The 13,416-nt window shown below is 38.6% G+C and overlaps 1 protein-coding gene across 1 annotated transcript in view; it reads right to left on the bottom strand.

The window, feature by feature from the left end:
* STS (steroid sulfatase) overlaps positions 1–13,416 on the bottom strand; it is a 361,556-nt gene that overhangs the window by 267,668 nt on the left and 80,472 nt on the right. The window contains exon 5 of the mRNA XM_075335482.1: positions 9,854–9,976. Within this exon, the coding sequence (XP_075191597.1) occupies positions 9,854–9,976 (123 nt within the window). The remainder of the gene's footprint in view (positions 1–9,853; positions 9,977–13,416) is intronic.

Raw genomic sequence — 13,416 nt, 5'->3', positions numbered from 1 at the left:
CATCTACATATCCAAATTACATGATTCAGGTGAATCACCCAATAAATCCATTGATTAATGAGGCAGCAAAGTTACTCTGAACTCTGCAGAATCACATTTATCAGAAATGTAAACGTAATCTCTGGTGTAAGCAGCATAGAGAGCAGGAGAAATATGAGCCACAACATACTGCAATCTTTGGGAGTTTGAGACTGTGACCGGGGTTGTCTATGACGGCCGGTACGTCTCTCCCCGGTTGTGCTCCCTCCATGTATAGAAAGCAACTCCACTCCAGGGTTTATTGCTGTTTCCCTGCAGGCTGAAAGGAGGGTTAAAAGGAAACAGGAACCGGGGTGTGGGGCCCTAGTGTGAGGGAGTGAACACAACTCCCTAAGCTTCTGCCGAAGAAGCACATGTGAGCCATTTCTGGACTCTGGCTTGTTGGTTCTGGAGGAGGATATTCCGGAAAACGTGTGGTGTGCTGTTTTTGGATTTGGTTTGTGCAATAAACTGTGTGCTGTGACCATTGGCGCCTGGATCCTGTGTCTTCTGCCGCGCAGCCGACCACGTTACCTCACAGGAGACAGAATAAACAAATCAACAGCAGTTGAAGAATTGGTTTTATTTATTTACTTTTTACGCCATTCACCATGTGGTATAAAGGATTTGGCACCTTTATTCCTACGGTCAGTTTAATTACAGTGATAGCAGATTTAAATTCTTTTTTTTTTTGGGTTTGGTTACAATCGCGCTAAAAATGCTTTCTTACAAACTAAAGGCTTTTTTGCATCACTAAATTTTGAAGGCTAGTTATTTTTTTATTTCTGCCGACAGAGTCATGTGAGTGCTTGTTTTTTGCGGAATGAGTTGGAGGTTTTCTTTGTTACTATTTTAGGCCACATAATATTTTTTGATAGCTTTATATTCTACTTTTGTGAGGCAGAATCAAGAAGAATGTTAAACAAGATTGAGAGACAACACTGGATCTCATAATGTAGTTATAAGGCAAAGACTTCATAGAGCATAATTACAGACGAACAGACATAGGAAGTCTTTTAACTTTGCCAGATAAATATCCCCTTACTTTTATTTGATTAGCTCAATAAGGTAGGACAAAAAATGCATATAAAACATTTTTATTGGTACAAAAGTTACTTGAGCAATTAAAGGGGACATAATTATTACATAGTTTTAGATATAAAACCAGGTTCACAAAGACACAGGAGGGCTTCAAAGTGGAGGGGAAGGAGGGGTTAAATCTACGCAATCCGTCAAAGAATGCAGAAGAGATGTTGATAAGTTAATCAATCTTTTATTCCATCAGTCTACGCGTTTCAAGGTATATAACCTCTTCTTCAGGACCAGGACCTGGTTTTATATGTAAAACTATGTAATAATTATGTCACCTTTAATTGCTCAAGTAACTTTTGTACCAATAAAAATGTTTTATATGCATTTTTTTGTCATACCTTATTGGGCTAATCAAATGAAAATAAGGGGTATTTATCTGGCAAAGTTAAAAGACTTCTTATGTCTGTTGGTCTAAAATCAAGAAGAAACAGCAATTCAGGAGTTTATTTTTCTTTTGTTTTTTACTCCTTTAACCATGTCGTAAAAGTAATAGGACAGCTTTATCCTTTGGGTCAGTACGATTACAGTGGTAATATATTTATATAGGCTTTTTTTTATGTTTTGCTGCTTTTACAGGAAAAAAACCCAGTTTTTGCATTGCTGAAATCTGAGAGCTATAGCTTTTTTATTTTTCCTCTTGTGGAGCTGCATGGTGGCTTCTTTTTTTTCAAGATAACATGAGGTCTTCAGTAGTACTATCTCTATATATGACTCTTGATTGTGTTTTATTTCACTTTTTTGTCAACTGTATGATGAAAAGAGTAGTTTTTTCTTTATTTTCTTACGGTGTTCACTAAAGGGGTTAATTAGTGTGACATATTTATAGATCGGGTTGTTATGGATGTGACAATACTAAATATGTGCACTTTTTTCTTTAGATTTTAAGCAATTATAGGTATTTTTTGTAATTTTTTTTACATATTTTGTTCTTTATTTTATGATTTTTCTAAAAATATTTCTACAATTTTTACTTTTTTACCTTTTTTTCTTAGTCCCTTTATGGGACACTTACTTTTACTGTTCTGATCGCTTCTGCACTGTATTGCAATGATCGATCATTGCAGTACAGTGCAGCTGTCAGAGCTGCACTTAGAAACTTCAGTGATCATGCTGCAGGCATAATAACTGAGGCTTCTCATAGTTAGGTGACCCGGAGGTGGTCATGATGATCTTGGGTCAGCATGGCTCCAATTAGGCCCTTGCAATTACATCACGGGGGCATAGAACGGAGGGGAGAGGGACCGCATTCTTCTCCCAACCCCCTAAGTGCTGCAACCGATATCAATCTCCATGTTTAAAGGAACAAAAAGCCAGGAATGGTGCAGTGACAATCCCTGACTGTGAGAGCCGGGGATCAGCTATCAGGTGCTCACACAGGTGTCCAGCTATTGGGTGCCTGCCAATGCCCGCGTAATTGCCGGGATGTATATATATATTTGTCCTAAGTTGAGAATTATTACCGTTCTAGAACGTTTATGTACCTTCAAGGTCATGAAGGGGTTAAACAGCAAAAGATACAATAATCTAGACTATATATGTGTTAAATCTAACATGTTTTACAAGCACAGTAGTACAGTCAACATTTGAATATAATCCACAACATCCAGATATCATACTCAATCACGTTAAATAACATCATAAACATTCAGAAGCTGCTTTCAAATCATGATGAATAGTATCATACATATGCAAGAATGAATTCCTAATTGCTAAATATAAAATTGTTATTTTGTCAGCATTCTACCTTGCAAATAAAATCAAAGTGACTCATAAACAGTTTATATGTAATCAGGTAAGAAAGAGAATGACAAACTATTGACAAGAGTGTGAATCTGATGTAAATATTGAACCTGTGCTTTATAACAAACAAATATTAAAAAGCGTAAAACATTTATCTAAAGCAGTAGATTCTATTCATCAAGTTTCACAAATTCAATACACCACTTTTCCCACATTTTGAAAGGAGAATTAAGATTCATAATGAATTTGTTGAATTTTCATTAGCGGTAAGCCAATTGGATGCAAAGTGAAGTAGTGTTGAATTCTTAGGAATTTGCTGAACCCAGTAAATTTGATCAATTTTCTTCCCACAAATCAGTTTAAACTACTGCAGCCCCATAAGGTTGCATATGCCAAAAAAGGCTCACATGACTTTAGGCATGGTAATGCGAGCTTCCCCATAATGTCTTGTAACTATCATATCACGTGATATAACATAGCCTATCAGGAAGGATTTCACTGAGGAGAGCCAATGGAGCCTTGTTCCAATGCTCTTTGGCTGTGACAACATCCACTTCTGGGTCATGCTGCACTGCACGAGAATCTGCGATTCTGAAGAGCGGTGACATCAGTAACATTACTACTTTTCAGATATTCTGGGTCATGCTGCACAATACATTTCTTGACGTCACTGAAGAGATGTAATGTTACTGAACTCACTGCTCTTCAAAGTTGCAAAGTTTTTTAAAACAAGCATAGGGACACTTAGATCTATCATGATTGGTAGATATCACTAGACCCCATAATAAGCATAGAGAGAAACAAGAGAAAAAAGGGAGTTTCTACTAGTGAGACCAATAAATGGTCAAAAATAATGCACAATCAATCAACCTCTTGAAATACAAAGGGAATTTTTATTGACAACAATTTTTTACAAGAGGAGAAAGTACATTTTATTATCAATTACATAAATAAAGTGAACAACCAGGTAAAGACGGGAAAATGCCGCAACCCAGACACGCCAGGTGGTACACAGATGGGAAAACAGATGTTTGTGCAGTGGAGCGTGACCCAGAAGTAACTGTTGGCAAAGCCTATGGATCTTCAGAATGAGGCTCCATTAACTTTGTTCATTGGATTCTCTACACTTTCATTTGCTGGATTATGTTGGATTTACTGGACTACATCGGACCTGTGTGAGATTTGTTTTTTCATAAAGTGGTAAATGAGGGGAAGTGTCTTCGTTTTATTTCTCTGTATTTTTGTCACTTTTTTCATGTTTCAATTTGTGGATAACATCAGATTCAATAAACTACGTCAGACCTGAGTGTGTTTTTTTTTGTTTTTAAATAAAGTGATGAACAAGGGAAAGTGTTGCGGAGTGTTTAATTCATTAAAGTATTTTTGTGTGTGTTTTTTCTTATTATGACTTTGCTAGTAATGGACATGACTAAGGGTGACTGTCACAGTCATCTCCCTGTTTTTGGAGACTAGTGACAGCCTCTCACCTCTATTGGATTATCCACACTTAAATGTGGCTTTGTTTTCTTCAGTACCTAAATGGTTAATGCCAGTTTTTCTGCTGGCAGCTTCTCCAGCAGTCTATAGCTGGGTGTGTCAGGTGCAGTAGCTTTGTAGTCACGGCCTTCAGGTTTAAATAGAGGTGTTACCCAGCAATCCCTACTGAAGATGCAAAGCCATTTGTTCTCTGGCCACAATGGTTAAAGGACCTGTGAAGGTTTGTTCCTGCTTTTGGACTTTATCCTTTGTTGTTTTCCACTATTCATCTTTCCTTTCCCTGTGTGTATTAGTGTAGCGGTGGAGCTAGTGTCTGCTACCAGCCAACGCACTAGTCAGGGCCACTACATGGTTTTTCTTAGGGTCTCAGGTTCCTGTTTGGCAACAGTTGAGGAAACTGTATAGGGTCTGGTTAGTAACATAGGGTCAGTGGCAGGTGAGTGCAGGAAGAGTCCATCTATCTCACTCACTAGAGCTAGGTTACACTGTTGTTATTGCGTTCCCCCTACCTATTGTGCTGTTGTTTTTATTTTTGTCTTGCGTTCAAACTTCCGTTGGTCTGAACGCATCCAACAAGTGTCCAAGCGGCACAGTGACTTTGTTTTTCATTGTTTTAAACCAATAAGAATGTAATTTGGAACTTTTAATATATATCGGTAAAGTAGATTATTATGTCCATGGAGCTGGATCTCTTCTCCTTGCTAGTATTTTAAATTCCCTGATGTAGTGGAACCAATAATGAGAGCCATTGAAGACAAGCATGGTATGTTTGTATTATGCAGGATAATGGTTTTAGGTCTTTAGCAGTGGGGAGAGCTCTGGTAGAGTGGTAGACAGATAATAGAGGAGATGTAAGGTAATGCAGCAATGCGGAGAATGTTGCGAGTAAGTGCTAAATTTAAAATATATTCTAAAGTGGATGAGCAATCAGAGAAGTTTCTGCTGCAGGGTGGAGGGTTATGCAAAATTATAAACTTAGCTGCTCCATAGGATAGATTGGAAAGGAGATGTTTAGTTAGGGGAAGATCAATTAATAATAAGTTGCAGTAATCAAAATGAAAATTACCGTAATCAGTGTGACATTGATAGTTTTTGCTGTTTCACTTGAAAGAAAATGGCAGATTTTGGAGATTTTCTTTCAAGTGCAGCTGCTATAAAGAAAGAAGTGATTCCAATATCAGGAATGAAAGAAGGAACTAAGTTAAACATAACCACAAGATAGCTTTGATTGCTGCCAAGGAGTTATGGTAATACCATACGCTGAAAAGGAAATATAAAATGTTTAGATAAGTTAGTAAAGTGAATGACAAAATATATAATTTTTGAAATACTCAGTTTCTTACAGAGAAAGTTGTATTGTTTGAAGACCCACCTCTTCAGACAAGCCTACAAACTGAAGTAACCATCAGTCCACTATACCGCGTCACAACCAGCTGTATCCTCACCTACTGTATCCTCACCCATCCCTGGTAGACTGTGAGCCTTCACAGGCAGGGTCCTCTCTACTCATACATAGACAAGTGCAATAATCATGAACAATACAAGGCACAGACTGGTACACGAGTACCAGTCTGTGCCTTGTATTGTTCATGATTATTGCACTTCTCTACGTATGCCCCTTTTTTACTTGTAAAGCACCATGGAATAAATGGAACTATAATAACAAATAATAATAATGATGTAATAGTCTATGTAAAAATAAATAGTTGCGATTTTGTAGGTGTGATGTCGCAAGTATATTACAGAGTATATATTAGTAAATGGTAATTCAGTACAAGGATGAGTGATTATGCAAAAATTTGAATTCACAAATTCACTCAAATTTGTTCAGGAAATGCTATTTATATTGAATGGACAGAAACCCTGAGAAACACTTGCTATCTGATTGCATCTGCAGCATCTCTTTTGATTAGTCAACCTACTGTATGTGTGTCATGCCTAAAAAATCATATTGCATTAGACTGGAAACTAAAAAAGGTCAGCTGTGGAGCTGCAAATGTCATCAAAAAGTGTTTTGAGGTACCCTGTGCCTGTGGATCAAGCCCCAGCAAATTGATTAGCTCACCTCTACATTAGAAAAAAAATATATATTTGTATATATATATATATATATATATATATATATATATATATATATACGGCTAATATATATATATACATATATATATATATATATATATATATATATTAGCCGTATTATCCGGCTTCGCCCGGGTTAATAACCGCTGTTAACAAAATAGAATGTATTAAGAAAAATGTATTCTGCACACAAAAAACACAAATCAAATAGATATAAATGTAATTATAGTGTCTGTCTCCCCCTCTGTATATATCTCTCTGTCCCTCTCTTTCTATCTCTTTGTCTGTCTCTCTCTTTCCCTGTCTGTCTCTGACTGTCTCTGTCTCTTTCTCCGTCTATCTCAATCTCTTTCCCTGTCTGTCTATCTATCTATCTCTTTCCCAGTCTGTCTATCTATCTCTGTCACTTTCCCTGTCTATCTCTTTCCCTGTCGTTCTCTTTCCTTCTCTTTACCTCTGTCTCTTTCCCTGTGTCTGTATCTTTGTCTGTCTCTTTACCCTGTCTGTCTCTTTCCCTCTCTTTCCCTGTCTGTCTGTTTCCCTGTGTCTGTCTCTGTCTATTTGTCTGTGTCTGTCTCTTTCCCTGTCTGTGTCTGTCTCTTAACCTGTCTCTCGCTTTCCCTCTCTTTTCCTGTCTGTCTCTTTCCCTGTCAGTCTGTCACTTTGTCTGTGTCTGTCTCTTTGTGTCTGTCTCTTACCCTGTCTATGTCTGTTCCTTACCCTGTCTGTGGTGTCTGCTTCTTTCCCTGTCTGTGTCTGTCTCTTTCCCTGACTGCATTGTGACATGCCAACATTTCATTTAAGGGCATGGCTGCGCATTCTTCTTAAGTTCTGGCTGCACTGTGGCTCCCAGCTCCATTCACTTTAATGGAGGCAGGTTTTTTGGTGAATAACTATAAAGCACGGAGTTAAAATTTCCCCTCAAAACATAGCCTATGACACTCTCGGGGTCCAGAAGTGTGAGTGTGCAAAATTTTGTGGCTGTAGCTGCGACGGTGCAGATGCCAATCCCGGACATACACACACACACATACATACACACATTCAGCTTTATATATTAGATATACAGTATAGACCAAAAGTTTGGGCACACTTCCTCATTCAAAGATTTTTCTTTATTTTTATGACTCTAAAAATTGTAGATTCACATTGAAGGCATCAAAACTATAAATTAAAACATGTGGAATGAAATACTTAAAGTGTGAAACAACTGAAAATATGTCTTATATTCTAGGTTCTTCAAAGTAGCCACCTTTTTCTTTCATTACTACTTTGCACACTCTTGGCATTCTCTTGATGAGCTTCAAGAGGTAGTCACCGGAAATGGTTTTCCAACAGTCTGAAGGAGTTCCCAGAGATGCTTAGCACTTGTTGTTGGCCCTTTCACCCCAAACCATCTTGATTGGGTTCAGGTCTGGTGACTGTGTAGACCAGGTCATCTGGCGTAGCACCCCATCACTCTCCTTCTTAGTCAAATAGCCCTTACACAGCCTGGAGGTGTGTTTGGGGTCAATGTCCTGTTGAAAAATAAATTATGGTCCAACTAAACGCAAACCGGATGGAATAGCACACCGCTGCAAGATGCTGTGGTAGGCATGCTGGTTCTGTATGCCTTCAATTTTGAATAAATCCCCAACAGTGTCAGCAGAAAAACACCCCCACACCATCACACCTCCTCCTCCATGCTTCACGGTGGGAACCAGGAATATAGAGTCCATCCGTTCACCTTTTCTACAAAGACACGGTGGTTGGATCCAAAGATCTCAAATTTGGACTCATCAGACCAAATCACAGATTTCCACTGGTCTAATGTCCATTCCTTGTGTTCTTTAGCCCAAACAAGTCTTTTCTGCTTGTTGTCTGTCCTTAGCAGTGGTTTCCTAGCAGCTATTTTACCATGAAGGCCTGCTGCACAAAGTCTCCTCTTAATAGTTGTTCTAGAGATGAGAAGGTGTGTCCAAACTTTTGGTCTTTACTGTATATGTATATGCACATATATATCTATACCTTGCCCTCCACTGTCCTTTTCATTATGGTATGGTCTTCACTGAGCCACTATCAGCGTCTTCCCCCACCTGGCTATCTCTGGCATCTTTTACACTGACTAGGCCCAGCAAAGTATCATATCATCATAGTATCATAGTTTTTAAGGTTGAAGGGAGACTCTAAGGGGCACTTTGCACGCTACGGTGGGGTCAAATCAAAAGTGACGCACATCCGGCGTCGCAGTCGATATCGTAGTGTGTAAATCCTTTTTTATACAATTAAGGAGCGCAAAAACGTCCAAATCGTATCATCGGTGTAGCGTCGGTCATTTCCATAATTTCGGAAGGACCGATGTTACGATGTTGTTCCTCGTTCCTGCGGCAGCACACATCGCTGTGTGTGAAGCCACAGGAGCGAGGAACATCACCTTACCTGCGTCCTGCGGCTCACGCCGGCTATGCGGAAGGACGGAGGTGGACGGGATGTTTACATCCCGCTCATCTCCGCCCCTCCGCTTCTATTGGCCACCTGCCGCGTGACGTCGCTAAGACATCGCACGACCCCCCCTTAATAAGGAGGCGGTTCGCCGGCCAGAGCGACATCGCAGGGCAGGTGAGTGCATGTGAAGCTGCCGTAGCGATAATGTTCGCTACGGCAGCTATCACCATGATATCGCAGCTGCGACGGGGGCGGGGACTATCGCGCTCGGCATCGCAAGCATCGACTTGCGATGTCGTAGTGTGCAAAGTGCCCCTAAGTCCATCTAGTTCAACCCATAGTCTAACATGTTGATCCAGAGGAAGGCAAAAAAAAAAAACTCATGAAGTCAAGTGAAGCCTTACATAATGTTATCATGTGAGTTGCCAGCAATGTGATTATGGCAAAATGGAAGGTACTGGAAGATGGTGACGATGGCCAGGCATCAGAATACAGTACAGATGGCCCACTGAAGACTGGATCAGACCAATTAAGATAGCATGAACATATTTTGGTAGTTCAGCTACTCCAGTTGAGTAACATATTTTTAGAAGAATTATGTATATAGAAATGAATTCCTATATGTAAAAAATCTGCACTGAACCAAGAAACATCTATAATTTAATTAGGATTAGTATTTTATTTTCTTCTCACAGAATGAAAATATTAATGAATAGTAGGTTACAAAAAAAGAGTATATAAATCCATACGGATTTTTATCTTTTTAACATATTTTTTAACCTCTTTCTTTCTGGAATCTTTTGATGGTTTCACCCAATAAATTCACAAAAAATCAGATTTAAAAAAAAAAAACCTTTGATGAAAACTCATCTCTAAGTACTATTAAAACATGTAGCAATTGTTATGTCTGCATATTAGTATATGTGCTATCTCGGTCAATTACAGAAAATAGATGTATGATAATTGTAATAGAAACATACTGTATACATACAAAAATGTTTACCTATAATTCCAGTAGAGTAGCCTTCTTTTTTCAATATTTCTGAAAAAGTAATTTCAGATTTTGGAAGTCCTCCAGAAGATGCTGAAAATATGAAAGTTCCAACGATGAACTCTGAAGACATGCCTAAATGATAAAAAAAATGGAACAAATAATACAGTACATAATATGCATCTGCAGTGTGTTGAGGGTTTACCTGTAGTTCTGTTTTCTGAAAAAATGCACAATGGGCTCCCACCATTAGTTTGTGTTCATCATTCATGATCCTGAACACAATAACACTCATAGAGAAATCAGGAAACAGAAAATGGTAACATAATGGATGATGTATAAATTTCTTCCTTATTATATGAAGAACCAACATATGTCAGACAACAAGTCACATGTTAATACTGAAATGCACCAAAAAGGATGTTCCTAATTTACACTGTAATATGTTCTAGTCCTAATGTGTGCTGCCTAAGGAATTTATTTCAAGCCTCAGGTTTCTAAGATTTAATTATTAAAACATTTATCTAATTACACAGTAGGAGTTACTGGTAACAAATATGAGATGATAAAAAGAAATTTCACCAGTGTATGACTTACAAACTGAAGGTGATCCACTATAATCAGTTATGTACAAGGTCTCAAAACATTTTGGAATCATAGACTCCAAAAGATTGGAAATATTTATTATAAGGCATAGATCGCTTAATGAATTTAGTGCATCTTACTTCAGCAGCCTTTTTGTCATTATGACTGATGATAAAATGCCTTGATCATTTTTATCCAGTATTTTTTTAAAAAAAGCTGAAGGCATTGTGAAATATATCCCTAACAATTGAAAATACATGACTTTATTAACATATGTTTTTTTTATTTGAGAAAGGGGAAATATTATGGACTTCTCAACAAGAACAAAAAAAGTCTATGGGTAGCCATCATCGAGGATTGGAACAATTCATTGGCTGAAGTCATACAGAGTCCATGGGATCTGACCAGGATTCGTACCCACGACCTCTTGCATCTCAAGCGAGAAGCATATCACTAGACCAAAGAGGGCATTTATGTAAAAAAAATAAAAAATGTTGGGAGGATGCATTAATACCTACTGCTTCTCAGACAAAGGATAAAAGGTATTTCCAGGAAATTGTGGGCCAGCCCTCCAAGAGGAAGACAGGTGTGCACGCGTTCCCTATGCTTACTCCCAGAGGACCTGTGCTTTGTGTACAGGCCCCAAGGGGAGGAGGAGCAGCAGGAGCACATGTGGCTTGCCATGTAAGAGCGGGGGAGACACAGTAAAGTGGTAAATGAGTCACCGCCCCTTCTAGGGAGAGGCCGGGCAGAGCAGGGAGGCTGGTGCTACAAGTTTCTCTGTTAAATTGCCACAAATACCTCCTGATATATCCAGCTAGGCTATATTGCTGTGTTTTGCTACAATTTGCTAACTAATATACTCTGCTCTGCTGTGCTTTTGGGCTCTGTTGAAACAATTATCTCTGCTTCATATTTCAGTCTCTCAGCTGAGTAGTCTTGGTACATCAAGGAGATTACTCTGCTGTGCTATTCTTATGACTCATTGGTCTACCTAAGCTGAATCTCGATATTATTCAACTTCTGTTTCTCCAGCTGCTTATACTGCCTCAACAGCCTTTTTTCCTTCAGTTGCCATCAAGCCGATAAAGCTTCTATTGTTCCAGAAGGTTCACATACAAGTAGTTGCATCAATATCATCCATCCATGCTCATCTGAAGCAATTGAATTAAGAATCCACCTAACTAGATGAGTCATAACAATTTACCTACCAAAAAGCAAAAAATGAAAAAGGTCCACATGCTTTTGGTGTTACATGTGCACAAATACATGGTGTGTCCATTATAGAAACATAAACAGATATACAGGATATAAATACAATATTATTTTTATGTTAACACTTCTATCACTAAATAACAGGCACCCTCAACAATATCTTAATGCTGTTCCCGCTACCAGGGAGGCATCAGTGTCCCTCCTCTTTCTAGCACTGTCATCAATGATTTAGGTAACACGGAACAGCACACAGACCCTAATGGGGTCAGTGACACTACCCACAGATTCAAATTGGTGGATAAATGTTCACCCTCTGTACGCAGATGGCTTTCGTTCCCTGAAGTGCCCCCACTCATTCTCCTCTTAGTACCATATGTCTATGCAGGAAGTAATGGCCCTGCTCATGCAGGTCTTTTCTGAAATCTGTAATCACGGGGGTCTTCTCCTGGATCTGAAATCTCTGGGATCTTCGCTTGAATCTGGAATCACTAAGGTATTCATATGGATCTGTAATCGCTGGGGTTTTCTCCTAGTAGTAATAGCTGTCAGCCCATTTCGCTGCTCACATGACCTTCCTTTTAAAAGTTCTGGCATCAACAGCTCCCCTTCTTGGCCTGGTTGAGCCTATTACAATTAGTAACTGCATCACCTGACTTGGCATCTAATCCAAATTATTCCCTCTTTAAACAAACACTGAGCTTTCCAGTTTCCATTGCCACATCTCATTCTTTACACTTTTTGGACAGCATATGATGTGTTTTGTTTGCAGAAATCTGTTACACGTGAACTTCATCCATTCACAGTAGGGACTATCCATATATTAGTAAACCTTTACATGGTTTGCTAACACTTTTTTAACAAAAAGCACAAAAGCTAAGTGCCTAACATTTATAACATGTACAGCAATTTTGGAGTTCAAGTATTTATTAATCACATTGTGTTGATGCATTATGTATGTTTATGCTTTCAAACAGGCCACTGGAAAAAAGGTTAAGCTCAATAGCGCAATAGGGTCATATCAGGGTAGACAGTGGACAGGTGCTAAAGGTGTGCTCACCTGGTAAAGTTGTGTAAGACACAATCACTATTGCACATAAATTCAAGCTGCTGCAGTATTCACAGTTCAATGTAAAGTAATTCCATGGGATGGGATGTAATTTGTGCTGCCACATTTAAGAAGAAATCCAGGATGTGTTAATGTGGTTATCCTGAGGAAGGAGTCTGATTCTGTTTGAATCAGAAACGCATTGATAATAAACCACTATTCATCTATCATATCCTGGATTTCTATTTTAAGTCGACAGCACAGATTACATCCTTTCCCAAGAAAATACTGAATACAACATATTGTGCATATGTTCATTATGTTTACACTAAAATGTGTTCAAGCCTGTTTTATTGTTTTTTGCATACACTCAGGGGAATGGTACTTCCAGGGCTCAGCACCCTGATCCACCCATCTTTCATCAAGCTAGGTTTGCCTCATTTTCTTTCACTTCTCCAGTCAGATCAGGCCTGGCTTGACACATAGAGAGGTGAGACAAATATCTATATAAAATGTACACCTTAATGGGTTGGATGACTTGCATGTTTTGATCAAAAAATGTTAACTTTATACCATACGTTTTTAATATTAACAATAGTGGAGTTTGGGTATTCATGAATTGCAGGTTGCTGATGTATTGTGTGTATATTTACCACTTTACTTAACATGGAACCCCATATAATTTGATTTTTTTCTTCTAACATTAATCTAAAGGCCCCGTTACACGCTA

Source organism: Anomaloglossus baeobatrachus, chromosome 2 (genome assembly GCF_048569485.1).
Source record: "Anomaloglossus baeobatrachus isolate aAnoBae1 chromosome 2, aAnoBae1.hap1, whole genome shotgun sequence".
Lineage (NCBI taxonomy): Eukaryota > Metazoa > Chordata > Amphibia > Anura > Aromobatidae > Anomaloglossus > Anomaloglossus baeobatrachus.
Note: the sequence above shows the minus strand (reverse complement) of the source record. Positions and strands in the feature narration are given on the sequence as shown.